At 50.9% G+C, this 18154-nt stretch overlaps 1 protein-coding gene across 3 annotated transcripts in view; it reads left to right on the forward strand.

Annotated features, from left to right (window-relative positions):
- Window positions 1–18154, forward strand: part of TNPO3 (transportin 3) — a 1119313-nt gene that overhangs the window by 988946 nt on the left and 112213 nt on the right. For all 3 annotated transcript variants that reach the window (XM_085653697.1, XM_085653695.1, XM_085653696.1), the window contains exon 20: window positions 1408–1575. In XM_085653697.1, coding sequence (XP_085509823.1) covers window positions 1408–1575 — 168 coding nt within the window. The remainder of the gene's footprint in view (window positions 1–1407; window positions 1576–18154) is intronic.

Genomic DNA, 18154 nt, shown 5'->3' on the forward strand with positions numbered 1-18154 from the left:
TTCCTATCAACCAATCTGTTGAGTTGTCTGTATTAGTCCCTTAACCAGATTCCGTGGCAGAACGTGCCCTTCACACATTAGATGTCAAGAGAGCACTGCTTTTCTACATAGAAAGAACAAAGCCCTTTAGGAAAACTAAACAACTCTTTGTTGCTTTTACTCCACCACATAAAGGTGATCCCATTTCAAAATCAGGCATTGCAGGGTGGATAGCTAAGTGCATTCAAATATGTTACATTAAAACTGAACGCACACTAGCAATTCCTCCTTGGGCACATTCTACACGCAAACTAGGGGCTTCTATGGCATTCTTAGGAAACATACCCATAGATGACATCTACAAAGCTGCAACATTGTCTACACCACACACATTCACATAACACTATTGTGTAGATGTTAGCAAAACAGACTAGTGTGGGCTGGGCAGTTTTAAGAACACGTTCGAACCACTGCACCAGCTACAGCTTCAAAATAACTGCTGTATAGTCTTTGCTAAAGCATATGATCGAACGGAAAATGCTATTTACCCAGTATGCACTTGTTCTTGGCATATAGAGCTGTAAAGTCATATGCACCCACCCGCCTCCCCAAGTACCTTTACCTGTTGCAGTGATATCTTACTTGGATACAATTTACATAGACATCTTTTTTTACTTTACTAACTGCATCATCACCCTTTATGTCAAAACAATCTAAGGATGGAGTTGATGCCCATTCGCACTATCACCGAAACGAGGAGTCACCTACCTCGTGACTACCAGAACAGATGCATACTGGGTAAGTAGCATTTTCCTTAACAATCCCACAGTCAAAAACATTTTGACACAAACCAGCCTTTGTAATCTAAAGACAAACACTCTAAGGAAGAATAGAATACATGGTTTACTGCATTATATATAATCACGATTTAAAATCCATCTAAAGGTATGGCTGTTTTACTGCCTTCTTAAGGTGCCTGATTTCAGACACAACCTCTTCCAATGCTAAAAAGGTTGGTTTAAAAAAAAAAAAAAAGTAGCACTGTCCGACTCCAGCTACTTGATGGTGGGATATATGCGTGGCATATGTTGAGAAGATCTTCAAGATGCATAACTGTTGTTTCTCATCTGAGGTCTTACTTGTGCAGTGATGCTTCTATCTGCCACTCTATCCGGAGAAAACTAGCTTTAATAAGGAGGAATGAGGCTGGGGATCCAGTATGGATAACAGGGTGTCTTTGAATGGCTGAGGATTGTCTCGGCAAGTGAATCTTGTTACTTTTTTGCTGAAATATATTTCATTGGTGAGGACTTTTTTTGCTCAGAAGACTCACAAAACACATGCTAGTTAAGCAATAAGCTGGATCTTCATTATTACGAATGTCAAACTAGATTACTTTATAGATTTTTCTTTTTGTTTAATTTTCAGCACGAGGAGAACTTTGAAGTGCGTAAAGACCTGATTCGTCAAGTGCTGAGCCAAGTCGGACAGCAGCTAGTAAACCAGCTGCTTCACACATGTTGTTTCTGTCTGCCACCTTATACCCTTCCAGATGTAGCTGAAGTTATTTGGGAGATCATGTCATTCGATAGGCCGGTAAGGCTCCTTAAACCATGGTTCAGTATTCTACTAAGTTGTATTGATGTTCTGTTAACTCTCAGGGATAGGCAAAATCTCTTTGTCATGATCACTGACCACACCTTGGCTATCCATATGTAATGTCTGTGAAAGGCTTCTCCTTTAGGGGATCTCCATTAATAATCTTAAGCACTGAAATATTTCTGCCTGACATGCGGGGGTACAGGTGCACCCTTCCCAAAGTCACACTTTGTATAGTATCCTCGTTTTACATAGGACAGGCCAAGAAGTTCATGCAACACAAAATTCTAATTTAGCAACCTGAAAACAGACTACATTGCCAATTCCATTCATTTACTTTAACAGATGAAAGAGAATACAGTTAAAGAAAAGTGACTTTTAAAAAATTTCCTTCACAAAGCCTTTTGATTATCTTTTAAAGTGAATGATAAGGAAAGTAATGTCATGTAACTGTTTAGTCTGCAGCCATGTAAAAAAAGACAATAGAATACTTTGCCTTAAGAAGCACCCAGATGTCCAGTGTCCCATCTTACCCTGTAGGTGGCAGTGGACCTAGTTCTTTTTTCTGGCTCCTGCTGACAAGATCTTGAAGCACTAAACTGTGATTTTTGTTATAATGCTTTTTTCCTTTTAAAATCACTTAAGAACGTTTTAAAAAGTGTTTCACTCAACTTCCTTAAGGGCAAAGAGTATTTACTTTTAATTTCCTGGCTGGAAATCTTTTTTTTGGCGCAAACTGGCATCTTTTTGTGACCTGACCAGATTGTGGCAGTAAAATGATCAAAACAGACCATCACCGATCTGCATCTTATGTTTGTCATTTCTCATGATCCCATAAGGGGTCATCACTTCATCTCCCTCTCCAGGCGCACCCTGAGAGAACATGAGAAGATTTGCCTGCGTGTCCAAGCAGAAACACAAAAAAGACAAACATTTCGTTATGCAGACACATCTGAGGGTCAAAGAGAGGCTGCTGCCTCTACCAGCGCTCCTGTCTCATCCACTAGGAACAGCCACAGGGGCAGATCCAAAAAAAGATGGCAAGGTGTGAAACAATATCCCTGTTCGGCATCAAGGACATCGCCTTCGAGAAGAGGTACATCACCTGCTTGCTCGCCATCAAGGGCTAAGTCGGTGTTGAGGACACATAGATCTTTGAGAAGGAGTCCATTGACGTTGAGACATTCAAAGTCAACATGGCTCAACGTTGAGGAACGCTGTTAAAAAGAAGACAGCAAAGTAGCTATCGCGAATGAAAGCACGTAGGCTTACATCAGAATGAGACTCTGAGTACTCTAGGGATCACTCCTCCTCCAGACTTACTTATCCACTCATTACGTACTCTCCTTCTCCACCTCCTCATACACCACTTCAGCCATCTTCCTAGTATCTACCTCCACAGGAAATTCCTCCAGCCATACCTGCTGGGCCTCTGCAAGTAACCACGCCAGTGATACCTCCACTAAGACATTACAGATCTTGTTTTCGACATGCCAGACCTCGCCATAGTTCTAGGTCAAAGTTGAGGTATTAGTCACCAATGCCATTCAGGTCTACCAGAGAGTCGCGTACTAGACTTAGAAGGGATGCCACATTCCATTTGAGGTCATCAAAGCCCTATCACATACCCCACATCCATTGGCCATTATTCACCGACATTTACAGATTCTCCTACAGTGAGGCTATATCCTGTGGATGTCATCAATGCCTTTGAGCAGATCCTTTAAAGAGGTGCCAAGTTGAATATCCTCCTTACGGCAATTACAGCACTGACATCTGTAATATTTGAGACATTGCATAAACTGTCCATCTCAAGGCCATTATTTCCTCTGGTACCAGGCCTCATTGAACTTACCGTGGATATTTTCTTGACCCTGCACTCTGTCAATGCGGCACCTATTTGTCTACAGAAGAAATTTAGACCTGCCAAATGATACCCTGCTAGCCTCAGTAGCTCCCAAGCATCACACTATAGCTTTTTTCCTCTGCAGTTCCTCCTGACAAGGAGAGGAGGTAACTAGATTAAGTGGGAAAGAAACTGTGTGGCACATATGCCACTACTATGAAAGCAGCGAGTGCTTCCGTACTCCTAGGCAGGTGCGATAGTGTAGAAAGCTGGCTCTGTGTATATACTATACTAAATTAGGGTATAGTGTGCACAGAGTCCAGGGAGTTCCTAGAGTATAGCAGAGATTAAATTAGGTAAGTACTAACAGCTCTCTTTGAGGTAGTGTGGGTGAGCAGTTAGGCTTACCCAGAGGGTGTGTGAAAGCATTTATTGTAGTCACTCAATCAAGACTGATGGCACAGAGGAGCCTAGCGCGCAACTAAGATGGCCGTGTAGGTGCGAAGCTCCCGAGGACCTCCGCGACCTCCTGAATTAATCCTGATTATATCCTGTCTTTGACGAGGGGACTGTGTCTGTGTACCCGAGCTGAGGCGGCACCCGTTTTCCGTTTTCGAATCGGACCCCGGACACTGGTGGGAGCACCGATCGAAGATTGCGGCCTTCTCCGCGCCGGCCCCCCGGATTGGAGTTGTGGGGCGATCCGGGGACAAAGCGAACAACAACGGCGGGCAGGGCTGGGCGACTCGCGTACCCCGCGCTTTCACTTTCGCTTTTGCGCCCTCCTTGCCCTCAAGCGAGGTAGGGTTGCGGAGCGGGGTGCGGTGGTGTGGCCTTGCCCCTGTGCCCGGCTGACCCGCCGGCTGTGCGTTGTCCTGCGGTGCAGTGGTCAACCCCCCCCCCCGGAACCCGTGAACTGGTTTATCGGCCCTTTCGAGGAGATTGGCACGACTTTGGGAGTGCGACATGTCCACAAAGCAAGATGGCGACCGGGCCAAGGTGAAATCGACCCGCCGCGGCCCGGCACATCAGTCAAACAGTATGGACCGCTACACCCTCCAGAAGGGATCCCCAGAGGCACAGCGTACATCCCCCGCGGGCCCGGCTGAGGCGTCTGCTCAACCCGCGGATCTGACCCTCCGGGACGTCATGGGCGCCATTGCCGAAATGAAGGCCTCGGTGGACCAGCGCTTTGATACTCTGGCGCAGAAGATCGACTCGGCCCTGGTGGAGGTGGGCCTGGTGAGAGCCGACTTGTCTAAAACAAATGACCGGGTCGATTCCCTGGCCCACACCACCTTAAGTCTCACTACAGACGTGGCGGCCCTTCAAAAGGAGGTGCACCGGCTTGGCCAGGCGAGCGCCATGATGGACCGTCGATTGGAGGACGCCGAGGGTCGGGCCCGGAGAAACAACGTTCGTATTGTCGGGGTGCCGGAGGGACGGGAGGAGGAGGCGGCAGATTTGTTTGTGGAAGACCTGATCCTCACCCATCTCCAGCCCCGGGGGCTGAGTAAACTTTTTGCGGTGGAGCGTGCTCACAGGGTCCCCGGAGGAAGACCTAAGGTCGGAGCTCCGCCGCGGCCTCTCATTGCCCGGATTTTTAACTTTCGGGACAGAGACGCTATCTTGCAGACTTCCAGGCTACAGGGACCGGTCAAGCTTGATAATATGGACGTGAATTTCTACCCTGACTTTACTCCGACGGTCCAAAAGCAGAGACTGAGTTTTCTCGGAGTTAAACGTCGCCTACGGGACATGAACCTTAAGTACTCAATGCTTTTTCCAGCTAAGCTGAGGGTGGAGGTGGATGGTCGCACGCATTTTTTTGACCGTCCCGAGGCGGCTGGGGACTGGTTGGATACTCTGCCTGGGGATCGGGGCCGGGGGGGTGGGGGGGGTGCGGTTGGCGGGGAGGGCGCACCGGATCAGAACTGAGGGGTGAATAGTAGGCCTTGCTCTGGACAACATTTTGGTTACCATTCACTGATCGTGTATGTTCCCCTCCTATGGAGGTCGTACGGGGTCCGTTGGGGGCTTTCCCTCCTCCTCTGGGGGACTAGTTAGTTTTTCATCTATGGGGCGACAGGCACACTGCACTTTGGGGGGGCTGTCTGGGCTCATGCAGGGGTGCAGGGAGGGGGGAGTTCTGTTGGGATGGGTGGGTGGGGGTGGAGTGTTGTTTGTTTGCACCGCAAGGCGAACCCTTTACTGTATTGTTGTTTTTGAGATGCTCTTGGGGGGACGATTGATGGCTTCCATGTATGATGGGGGGTAGGGACCTGACTGTGTTATCATGGAACGTTAACGGACTGGGGGATAGGATTAAGCGTGGTGTGGTCCTGCAGTATCTGAAACGACTTTCACCAGCTGTGATCTTCCTGCAGGAGACACACCTTATAGGTAATTCCTTTCATGCCATGAATCGGAGAGGCTATCGCTTGGTGGCCCATTCGGGCTTCACCTCGGGCTCGCGGGGGGTGGGCATTATGATTAAGAACTCGCTCCCATTGGAGATTGATGAGGTGCGCCATGATGAGAGGGGACGTTACACTGTCTTGGTGGGTAGAATGGAGGGCAGAGTGGTCGTTTTTGTATCAGTGTACGTTCCGCCGGGGTTGCAATCTACCACGTTTGCGGACCTGGGGCGCCTCCTCCTTGACCTCCCGGATGGGCTCCTGGTCGTTGGGGGGGACTTCAATGCGGTGGCTTCAGGGTCTATGGATCGTCATCCCCCCAGAGACCTCCCCCGGGCACAGGCGTGGCTGTCCGGCCTCTTAGATACACTAGGATTGGTGGATTGCTGGCGACTAAAGCATCCCGCTCAGCTGCAATACACCTTCCACTCGGGTGCCCATGGTAGCCTCTCGCGGCTTGATTATATCCTTGTCCCTGCGGCCTATGCTGGGAGGGTGGGAGAGGTGCGCCATTTGGCGCGGGGTATTTCAGATCACTCCCCACTACTGCTGCATCTGGATGTCTTCCCGAGGGGGGAGGGCAGGGTGGCCCCAATTAATGCCTGGTACCTGCGCGACCCCACTATTCGAGCCGAATTGATCAAATCCTTGCAGCGGTACTTTGAGGAGAATGTGGGGTCTGTCCCTTCGGCCATCTCCCTTTGGGAGGCTTTTAAGGTAGTTCTTAGGGGGAGGCCCTCTCCTTTATCTCCCATGCCCGGAGGCGCGAGCGGGAGGAGGTAACCCGGGTGGAGGCCGAAATTACTGAACTAGAGGGTGACCTGGGGAGCGGGGTGACGGATGCCACATTGCATGTTCTACACCTCAAGCAGGCGGCCTATAGGGCCCTCGTCACGGAGGCGGCCAGGGGCCTCAGTAGAGAGCAACAGGGGCGACTGTATGATGTGGGTGATAAGGCTGGTAAATTGATAGCGTGGTTGGATAAAAAGGAGAGAGCGAGTCGTGTGGTTCCGTTGATAGAGAGGATGGATGGTGTATGTGTCACCGAGCCGGACGCCATTGTCTCCTGCTTCGCGGATTATTTCCGCGAGGTATATTCCCCGGTTTCTCCCTGCTCGGAGGAGGATTCCCATGCCCTGCTTCGGGACATCGCGCTGCCCTCCCTTTCGGTGGAGGACAGGGATTCGCTGGACGCTCCTCCCACCTCGGACGAAATTGCCCTTGCTATCCGCTCGGTCGCATCTGGCAAGGCCATGGGCCCCAATGGCATTCCTATCGAGCTGTACAAGCTGCGACCGGATGTGCTGGCGCCCCACCTGCGCGCGATGTTCCTGGCGGCCTGCTCGCGGGGTTCCCTTCCGCCGGACCAGCGTCTGGCCACGATCGTGGTGATCCACAAGGAGGGGAGGCCCCGTGAGCGGGTCACATCCTATAGGCCTATCTCGCTCTTGAATGCGGAGCCCAAAATCCTCGCCAAGGTGCTGGCCAACCGGCTGGTCGGCGTGGTGGGCGACTTGGTCCACCAAGACCAGTCCGGCTTCATACCCCATCGTAACACGGCCCTTAATCTGCGACGCTTGCACGGGGTGCTCGCGCGTGTCCCGTTCGTGCGGGAACCGGCCATCTTGGCGTCCTTGGATGCCACCATGGCGTTTGATACGCTTGAGTGGCCATACATTTGGGCGATGCTGGCGAAGTTTGGCTTCGGACCGGGCTTCATCGGCTGGGTCAAATTGTTGTATTCCGGCCCATTGGCGCAGGTGGTGGTGAATGGACGAGTTTCGGCCCCATTCGCACTGGGACGGGGTACGCGACAGGGCTGCCCCCTGTCGCCTCTCCTGTTTGCACTGGCCCTGGAGCCCCTGGCGGAGTGGCTGCGGTGGCACCCTTCCATCCGTGGTCTCCGTTGGACCCCCGAGCATGAGGACCGTGTGTCCCTCTACACTGATGATATCCTTCTATATCTTGCCTCCCCGCGTAAATCACTGATCGTCCTAGTTGATGTTTTGCGCTCATTCGGTCGCAACTCAGGCCTCGTCATCAACTGGGCGAAATCCTGTGTATATGTGCTTGCCGGGGAGGCTCCGGTCCTACCACAGGACTGTCCGATCCAGATCGCCTCCCAGGGGTTTCGGTACCTGGGTATATATATTACTCTGGACCCGGAGGCCCGCTACGAGCGGAATTTGCTGCCCCCCCTCCAGCGCTTGAAGGAGGACGTGGTGCGTTGGCGGCGTCTGCCGCTTTCGCCGCTTGGCCGAGCGGCCTTGTTTAAAATGATGTCGTTGCCGCGCTTTCTGTACGCTCTCCAGAACACTATGGATTTGGTTCCGGCGCGCTACTTCCGAGAGGTGGAGAGTTTGCAGCGTCGCCTGTTCTGGGACGGGAGGCCACGTATCGCCTTGGCTAAATTGACGCTCCCGTGGTACGATGGGGGGGTTGCCCTCCCGGATATTAAACGGTATTACTGGGCCTCCCAGCTAGCTGCGATTAATCATGGCCTTTACGGGCCCGCCCTGAACCCGGCATTTGAAATGGACAAGATGCTCCTGCCCGGTGGCGACTACAATCGGGCGCTTTACTCTGGCGCGCCGGACCCTCGCCTGACGGGACCGACGCATGTCATGGTGCGCGTATGGCACGCGGCTAACGCAGCTATGGGGTGGAAGGACCGTTTGACCCGGGCGTCACCGCTATATGCATCGGCGAGGTTGGGCTCCTTGTGGACCTCGAAGGGCTTCGAGAAATGGGACACGATCGGCATCAGCACAGTGGGAGATCTCTGGACGAGGGGGGGATTCAAAACTTTCGAGATGCTGCAGACGGAGTTTCAGTTGCAAGGCAGTGAGTACTTCCGGTACTTACAAGTCCGCCACGCGCTGGGCTCCGTCTTCCCGGATGTCGCGTCCATTCCGGAGTCTTCCCCCCTGGAGGACAGAGTGCTGGATGGCCATGTCCCAGACAGCACGATCTCCCTCATATACAAAAAACTGATTAACGACCGATCGGGCCTGCTGACTGGCCTCCGCGAGGCCTGGGTTGCCGATGGGCTGGAGTTGGACGACGAGGACTGGATGTCCGCGGTGGCTTCTCCGAAGGAGGTGGCCATCCCGGCTCGCCTTCGCTTCGTCCAGCTTAAGATCCTCCACCGGGTCTATGTGACGGGGCCAAGGCTTCTACGTATGGGCTTAGCTGTGGATGGACTGTGTAAGCGTGGCTGTGGTGCTTTGGCAACTTTCTTGCATATTCTGTGGGAATGCCCAAAGGTGGAGCGATTCTGGCGTGGTGTGCATGAGGTCCTGCGAGTGGTTACGCGTGTCGTGCTGTTGCCTGAAGCGAGGAGATGCTTGCTGAATGTGTGGGAGCCAACTGACTACTCGGTTCCGCAGACGCGGTGGGTGACTCTGGGATACATGATCGCTAAGCGTGACATTGCTCAATTGTGGGGATCCCAGAGGCCTCCGGCGGTGTCGGCCTGGAAAGAACACATGGATTGGTGTATGTTTCGTGAAAAGGTGGTGTATGTTGCGAGGGGTAAGCCTGGGGCGTGGGTGAAAATCTGGGGCCCCTGGAACGCCTATCGCGGGGGTATTTGCGAGCCGCCGCTGCTGCCGGCTGCTTCACCAGCTCCGTCCCCCTAGCCGACCCCCTCCCCCAGCCATGGGCACTGGGTTCCCCAGTCCCTGATCTGTTCTCATTCCCCTCTTCAGAGTTTGGCGATTGGTTGGGGTCCCCCACTTAAGGAGCGCGTGCTGTCACTTGGGATTGCGGGTTGCCTTGCGGGTGTGGCTGTTTTTGTGGTGTTGTGTTTTGACAAAAGGAAACCGTATTGTTGGTTCGGAGTTATGTGGCCTGCACTACTGATACCTCCTGATTTACCGTTTTCGCACCGCCAAGAGATTTTTCTGTATGTATGTCATATGCTACTGCTACTCTAGCGGCCGGCCGGACGGTTGTAGGCCCATACTTGTAACTATTTGAGATTGTAATAAACGGTTTCAAAAAAAAAAAAAGACTGATGGCACAGAATCCAGACCAATTAGGTGAGTATGAAAAGTTATACTAATTTTAAAGCCAAGCAGGACTTGTCACGGGTAAGTGAAATATTCTCTCAAATGCAAGACTTTACAAGGAAATGTAGTTGTGATTGACATTGCAAATTTTACAAGTTTGTATTGGGTTCAAAAACAGTTTAGATTACTCAGTAATTACATTTGGAATACTTTTGGAATACTTTTGGATTACACCGACTACTCGGCGTGGTATGCCTAGATATCACACCGGGGATCTCACAATAGAGGGTAAATAAGACTTTTGAAGGTTTGCAGTTTAGTTACTGTAGGAAGCTGGCTGTATTTACTATACCAAAATTAGTTATAGTGTGCAGAGTCCAGGGAGTCCCCAAAGGTATAGCAGAGGCTAAATTAGGTAAGTACTAACTGTGAGAAAGTGCCATCTTTCTTGCATGGTATGCCCCCACTTTTTGCTAAATTGCTGAATGTACTTTGACTGAGTGTACCCTAGACTCCTGCCAATCAGGTGCCCAGGGCCTATGTTCCTTCCTTAAAACACACAACCTCCAAATTGGCAAACCCTGGCCACATGTCAGCCCCTGGTAAATGGTACCCTAGGTACCCAGGGCCTTGTGACCAGGGAAGGCCCCTAAGGGCTGCAGCACTCATTGTGCCACCCTTAGAGGCCCTGTACCCTTACACACACACACACTGCCTTTGCAGGCTGCGTGTTTGGGTGCAAGACAAAAACAAAGTCGACATTACACACATCCCTGTGTGCCATGCCCATCACCTACACTGCCATGGCAAACATCAGCCACCCCTCTAGCTGGGTGCCTTATGCCAATGGTGTGGGCACAGGAGCAGGAGCCCTGTGCCCCTACAGTGCCCAGGTCCATTCCTGAGCACTGTAAGTGCGGTGCTGCCATTTAAGAGTACATGGTGCTGAGAGCTCGTTAAACAAGAGCTCCACCGCACCATAATGGCAACACTAAAGACTGAGAAGTTTGGTATCAAACTTCTCAGCACATTAAACCCACACTGATGCCAGTGTGAGATTTAATGTACCAAGCACCCCAGAGGGCATCTTAGAGATGCCCCCTTAAACCTAACCTACAATCCACGTCTGCTCTGAGGATGCCCAGGCTGCCACACAGCAGACACGTTGCTGGACCCCTGGGTGGGAGAGCCCCTGCTCTCCCGGGCCTGCAACAATGCACATCCTGGGTGAGGTGCTAGATCTCCTCCCCCAGGATGAGCAAAGGGAAGCTTCAAAGGCCTGCCGCCTCTAGGAGTTTCCCCAGGCCACTGCAACCCCCCACTCTGGCGGGAAGCTTGGCCGGAAACCCCATACAAGGACAGGGGATGTGTCAGCCTGCCCACCCCACCCCTCAGGTGGGGGAGGCGAGGTGAAGCACATCTCCGGGCTCTCGCCATCTTGAAGATGGGAGGCCCTACCCTATCAGGATTAGGCTACTGCCCCCCTCCCACAGGAGAGAGGCAGGATAGGGGGTGTACCCACCCCAGGACAAGGACCCATTGGTCCCTGGCCTTCACCTACCTGTAACGCCCCTAAATATAGTATTTAGGGGCACCCTGAACCTTCCTTCCCCAGATTCCAGATTCCGAAACTACAAGAAGAGCGAGAAGAAAAGAAGACCTGCCCTGCAGCTGCGAAGGAGAGGGAGATACCAACTGCTTTGGCCCCAGCCCTACCGGCCTGTCGACCTCGGAACTGCTCCTGCTCCAAACCCGGCATCTCTTGTGGCCAGCAACCTCAGAGGACCTGGCTACCTTTGAACTCTGATCCCCTGGGACTCCCATGAGTAGAGGCTCTACTCAGAACCTACCTTTCACCCCTGGCAGCAGCCCGGAACCGCGATCCCAGCCCACTCTGCACCCGCCAAGCCTGGCCGGTGCCGGAGTGAACTAAACCCACAAGGACGACCCCACGGCGACTGTGACCCCGAGTCCGGTACCCAAGGACCCCCCTCGACAATCCTGAAGAAGCCTGCAGCCTCAGAACAGAGTGCCACCCCAACCGCGATCAACAGAGGGTAAGATTTTCCGACACCAAAAGGCACCCCGGTGCCCCACGGCCCTCTGTGTCAAATCCCGGGGTACCTACCTATCCTCCAACTACCCAACTTACCTCTCGAAGTGGTGGTGGCACCTGAAGAGTCCTCGTCCCCGAGCCTGCAGTCTTTTTCCAAACCGGAGATTTCCCATAGAAATCAATTGAGCGCCTGACGGCTCAAAAGCACCCTGCACCCAGCCGCCCGAGTGGCCCTGGCCGTGAAAACTTTACTCTAACCTACTTCCCCACTTGCCCTGAGTAAGTGACCAGGAGCCCAGCTCCCACAGCCGCGTGGCTTGCCAGACAGCAGCCACCAAACCAGGCCCCCCTATCTCTCATAGGATAAAATTGGGCCTAACTCTCTCTGCACCCGGCCGCCCTAGAGTCGCTGAGGGTGAAACAACTATACCTACCTGACCCTGGGAGACCCAGGAGTCTGTGCCCAGAACCTCAACTCTGCCAGTCGAGTACTTACCCTTAAACCGCAAACTCTATTTTCCTCATAGGGTAACATTGACTGGCTTTTTCCTGAAATTTCTTCTAAGTGTGGACTTTTCAAATCTTCAAATAATCACCAAAAATCGAATTTACTCACCTGCTCTTAGGTGAGCTCCCAGTGCTGGATCTTGGTTCCCAGCACTGACTCTGAAAAGTACCCACAACTAGACTTACCTTTAACTCATTTTTCTTCCATAGGAAACCATTGACTGTTTTTCTATGAAATTTCTTCTAAGTGTTGATTTCTGCAATTTCTAAATATTCTTCAAAAATCATATAACCTCTGAAAACGTAATTACTTACCTGTTTTGGATAAAGGTCCCAGTACTGAGTCTAGGCACCCAGTACTGGATTACAAAAGTAACGATAACCTACTGTACCTGTAACCTAACTTTTCTTCCATAGGGAATCATTGATTGTTTGCTCTGAAATATTTTCTAAGTGCTAACTTTTAAAATAGCTAAATATTAGTTAAAAATCATTACAGTACCAAAGTCGACTTTTAACAACTGATTCTGAGAACTGACCCAGGACTGGATCTAGGATCCAGGCCTGGAATTACAAAAGTAATCTAAAAAGTAATCTGTTGCATATAATTTGAATTTATCATTGAGCTCAATGTATTGTGTTTAGAAATAGAGTTGCTTATTGCAACTACTTGTAACTGTTTACTAAAAAGTCTATTGCATATGCAAAAGTATTTTTATGAAACATCTCCTGTCAAGAAAGTATATTTTAATTCCAAGTGTTGGTTCTAAAATAAAACAAGCATATATTTTTTATATACAAACCATTGGCCTAGAGTTCAGTTATTGAGTGTGTGGAACTATTTGCTGACTGAGTGTGTACAACAAATGCTTTACACTGTCCTCTGATACTTCCTTACTGCTCGACCAGGCTACCACTTTGGAGAGTAAGGTTATATCTAACTTTAACCTCTGTTAAACCCTTGGGGTCTGTGGACTCTGTACACCCTGTACCTATTAAGGAACAGTATATACAGAGCCACTTTCTCACACTAACAGCTCCCTTTGTGGTGGTGTTGGTGAGCAATTAGGCTTATCCAGAGGGTGTGTTGAGCATTTATTGTGTTAACTCAATCAAGGACTGAAACGCATACTCAGAGACAGAATCCAGAGTAATTAAGTAATCATAAAAAAGGTATACTTCTGTTTAATTTTTAGAACCAAGCAGGACTTGGTACAGGTAAGGGAGATATACTTTCAAATGCAAGACTGTTCAAGGAAATACAGTTGCATTTGGAATTACAATCGTTACAGGTTTGTAAATGCTCTGAAATCAGTTTAAATTACGGAGTAATTACTTTTGGATTACTTTGAGTACTGGGGTGGTATGCCTAAATACCACACCTTAGGATCTCTACATACAAGGAAATTGACTTTTTATACTTTGCAATAGAATTACTTTTCTCTCAATACAATGCAGTTCAACAGGTGCTTTTTAGGTCCAAAAACTCTGTACATGGGTTCCTATGGGAAAAAATGGTTATCGGTTTTGGAGGCAAGTACTTGACTAACAAGGTGAGTTTTGGGAGTTAGGACCAAGGTTACCCAAGGTCTAGAAGGGCAGTCAAGTTGCACCACCAGTGGCACTGGGGCGGCTGGGTGCAGAGTGCAGGGGCCCAATGTTAGCCAATAGGGCTAAGAGGGCCTTCGCTTAGCAACTGCTGACGAAAGGCCCCTTGGGTGTGGGAGCAAAGCTCCTGGGGTTCAAAGCAGCACTGCAGGGGCCAAGGAGCAGCACCACCAGCGGCACTGGGGCGGCCGGGTGCATGTCGGACGTCTGGAACCCTGTTCTTTCAAATGGAGACCTTCGGTTTCAGTCAGATTTTGCAGGCTTGGGCAGGGAGGCTCCTTCAAAGCAACCACAGGCTGGAGAGGTAAGTTGGAATCTTGGGGGCATGCCTGGACATAGTCTATTGGGCCGCCCAAGGCTGTGGGTGTGAGAAAGTGCCATCTTTCTTGCATGGTATGCCCCCACTTTTTGCTGAATGTACTTTGACTGAGTGTGCCCTGGACTCCTGACAATCTGGTGCCCAGGGCCTATGTTCCTTCCCTAAAACAAACAAAACCCACACTGGCAAACCCTGGCCACATGTCAGCCCCTGGTAAATGGTACCCTATGTACCCAGGGCCTTGTGACCAGGGAAGGCCTCTAAGGGCTGCAGCACTCCTTGTGCCACCCTTAGAGGCCCTGTACCCTTACACACACACACTGCCTTTGCAGGCTGCGTGTTTGGGTGCAAGACAAAAACAAAGTCGACATTACACACATCCCTGTGTGCCATGCCCATCACCTATACTGCCATGGCAAACATCAGCCACCCCTCTAGCTGGGTGCCTTATGCCAATGGTGTGGGCACAGGAGCAGGAGCCCTGTGCCCCTACAGTGCCCAGGTCCATTCCTGAGCACTGTAAGTGCGGTGCTGCCATTTAAGAGTACATGGTGCTGAGAGCTCGTTAAACAAGAGCTCCACCGCACCATAATGGCAACACTAAAGACTGAGAAGTTTGGTATCAAACTTCTCAGCACATTAAACCCACACTGATGCCAGTGTGGGATTTAATGTACCAAGCACCCCAGAGGGCATCTTAGAGGTGCCCCCTTAATCCTAACCTACAATCCTAGTCTGCTCTGAGGCTGCCTAGGCTGCCACCCAGCAGACATGTTGCTGGGCCCCTGGGTAGGAGAGCCCCTGCTCTCCTGGGACTGCAACAATGCACATCCTGGGCGAGGTGCTAAATCTCCTCCCCCAGGATTGACAGGGGGAAGCTTCAAAGGCAAAGCCTCTGTGAGCTTCCCCAGGCCACTGCAACCCCCCACTCTGGCGGGAAGCTTTGGCAGTAAACCCCAAATAAGGACAGGGGATGTGCCAGCCTGCCAAACCCACCCCTCAGGTGGGGAGGCGAGGTGAAGCACATCTCCGGGCTCTCGCCATCTTGAAGATGGGAAGCCCTGCCCAATCAGGACTAGGCTACTGCCCCCCTCCCACAGGAGAGAGGCAGGATAGGGGGTGTACCCACCCCAGGACAGGGACCCATTGGTCCCTGCCCTTCACCTACCTGTAACGCCCCTAAAACTTGTATTTAGGGGCACCCTGAACCTTCCTTCCCCAGATTCCAGATTCAAAACTACAAAGAAGAGCAAGAAGAAAGAAGACCTGCCCTGCAGCTGCTAAAAAGAGGAAGACACCAACTGCTTTGGCCCCAGCTCTACCGGCCTGTCGACCCTCAAACCTGCTCCTGCTCCAACCCGGCATCTCTTGTGGCCAGCAACCTCACAAACCCCGGAGGACCTAGCTACCTTTTGGCTCTAAGCCCCTGGGACTCCCAAGAGTAGAGGTTCTACTCAAAACCTACCTCTAATCCCTGGCAGCAGCCCGGAACCGCGAACCCAGCACACTCTGCACCAGCCAAGCCTGGCCAGTGCCGGAGTTGACAAAGACCACGAGGACGACCCCACGGCGACGGTGACCCCGAGTCCGGCACCCAAGGACCTCCCTCGACACTCCTGAAGGAGCCTGCATCCTCAGAACAAGGTGCCCCCCCCCCCCCCCCCCCAACCGCGATCAACAGAGGGTAAGATTTCCCGACACCAAAAGGCACCCCTGCACGCGGCCCCCTGTGCCCAATCCCGAGGTACCTGCATATCCTCCAACTACCCAACTTACCTCTTGAAGTGGTGGTGGCACCTGAAGAATCCTCGTCCCCGAGCTTGCAGTCTTTTTTTCCAAACCAGAGATTTCCCATTGAAATCAATTGAGCGCCCGAAGGCTCAAAAGCACCCTGCACCCAGCCGCCCGAGTGGCCCTGGCATTGAAACCTCTACACCTACCTACTTCCCCACTTGCCCTGAGTAAGTGACCAGGAGCCCAGCTCCCACAGCCGCGTGGCTTGCCAGTCAGCAGCCACCAACCAAGGCCCCCCTATCCCTCATAGGATAACATTGGGCCTAACTCTCTCTGCACCCGGCTGCCCTAGAGTCGCTGAGGGTGAACCAACTGTACCTACCTGACCTTGGGGGACCCTTGAGTCTATGCCCAGAACCTCAACTCTGCCAGTCGAGTACTTACCCTTAAACCGATAACTCTATTTTCCTCATAGGGTAACTGGCTTTTTCTTGAAATTTCTTCTAAGTGTGGACTTTTCAAATCTTAAAATATTCACCAAAATTCAGCCGAGTAACGAAAACGAAATTACTCACCTGCTCTTAGGTGAGCTCCCAGTGCTGGATCTTGGTGCCCAGCACTGACCCTGAAAAATACTTACAACTGTACTTACCCGTAACCCAATTTTCTTCCATAGGAAATCATTGCAGAAATTGACACTTAGAAGAAATTTCACAGAAAAACAGTAAATCTTTAAATATTCTTTAAAAATCGTATAATATCTGAAAATGTAATTACTTACCTGTTTTGGATAAAGGTCCCAGTACTGAGTCTAGGCACCCAGTACTGGATTACAAAAGTAACGAGAACATACTGTACCGGCAACTTGAATTTTCTTCCATAGGGAATCATTGACTGTTTTCTTTGAAATATTTTCTAAGTGTCAACTTTTAAAATAGCTAAATATTGTTTAAAAATCATTACAGTAATTAAGTCGACTTTCATCACTTGAGTCTGAGTACTGACCCAGGACTGAATCTAGGATCCAGTCCTGGAATTCCAAAATTAATCCAAAAAGTAATCTGTTGCAAATAACTTGAATTTTCCATTGAGCTCAATGCATTGTTGTGTTTAAAATCGAGTTGCCTATTGCAACCACTTGTAACTGTTTACAAAAGTCAATTGCATATTGCAAAAGTGTATATATATGAAACCTCTCATTCTGAGAAAGTATATTTTAAATCCAAGTGTTGGTTCTAAAATAAAACAAGCATATATTTTTTATATATAAACCATTGGCCTAGAGTTCAGTTATTGAGTGTGTGAGACCATTTGCTGACTGAGTGTGTACAACAAATGCTTTACACTGTCCTCTGATACTGCCTTACTGCTCGACCAAGCTACCACTTTAGAGAGTAAGGTTATATCTAACTTTAGCCTCTGTCAAACCCTGGGGGACTGTGGACTCTGTACACCCTGTACCTATTAAGGAACAGTATATACAGAGCCACTTTCTCACACCACCACTTCGAGGGGTAAGTTGGGATGTGGAGGGATGGTCAGGCACCACTGGGTTGGGCACACAAGGCGAAGGGGCGTCAGGTGCAGGGGCGCCTTTAGATGTTAGATTTTCTTACCCGCTCTGGTCGCGGTGGGGTGGGGTGGGGGGGGGGGGGGGGGGGGAGACGTCTCCTGGATTGAGGATGCAGGCGTTGTCTGGAGGCTTGAGGCATGTCCGGGGTCGGCGGATCTTGGGTCAGGATCGCCGGGGGGACCTCCTCGTGGTGTTTGTTCATTCAAACACAGGCCGGGCTCGGCGGGTGCAGAGTTTGCTGGATTCGTAGTTTCTGGCTGGCGCCAGAAGCTGCAGTTAAAACACGTCCGGTGTTCACACGAGAAACAGCTTGGCGAGTGAATGCAGGCAGGTCCTCCGGGGTTTTTGAGGTTGCTGACCGCTGGACACGCCGGGATTTTGCAGGAGCAGGTTCGAGGGTAGACAGGCCTGTAGGGCTGGGGCCAATTCAGTGGGTGTCGTCCTCTTGTTAGCTCTGCACGGCTTCTCGTCCTTCTTTTCTTGTGGTTGCTGGATCTGAGGAA

The sequence above is a fragment of the Triturus cristatus genome, chromosome 4_1, assembly GCF_964204655.1.
Source record: "Triturus cristatus chromosome 4_1, aTriCri1.1, whole genome shotgun sequence".
NCBI classification, from domain to species: Eukaryota; Metazoa; Chordata; class Amphibia; order Caudata; family Salamandridae; genus Triturus; species Triturus cristatus.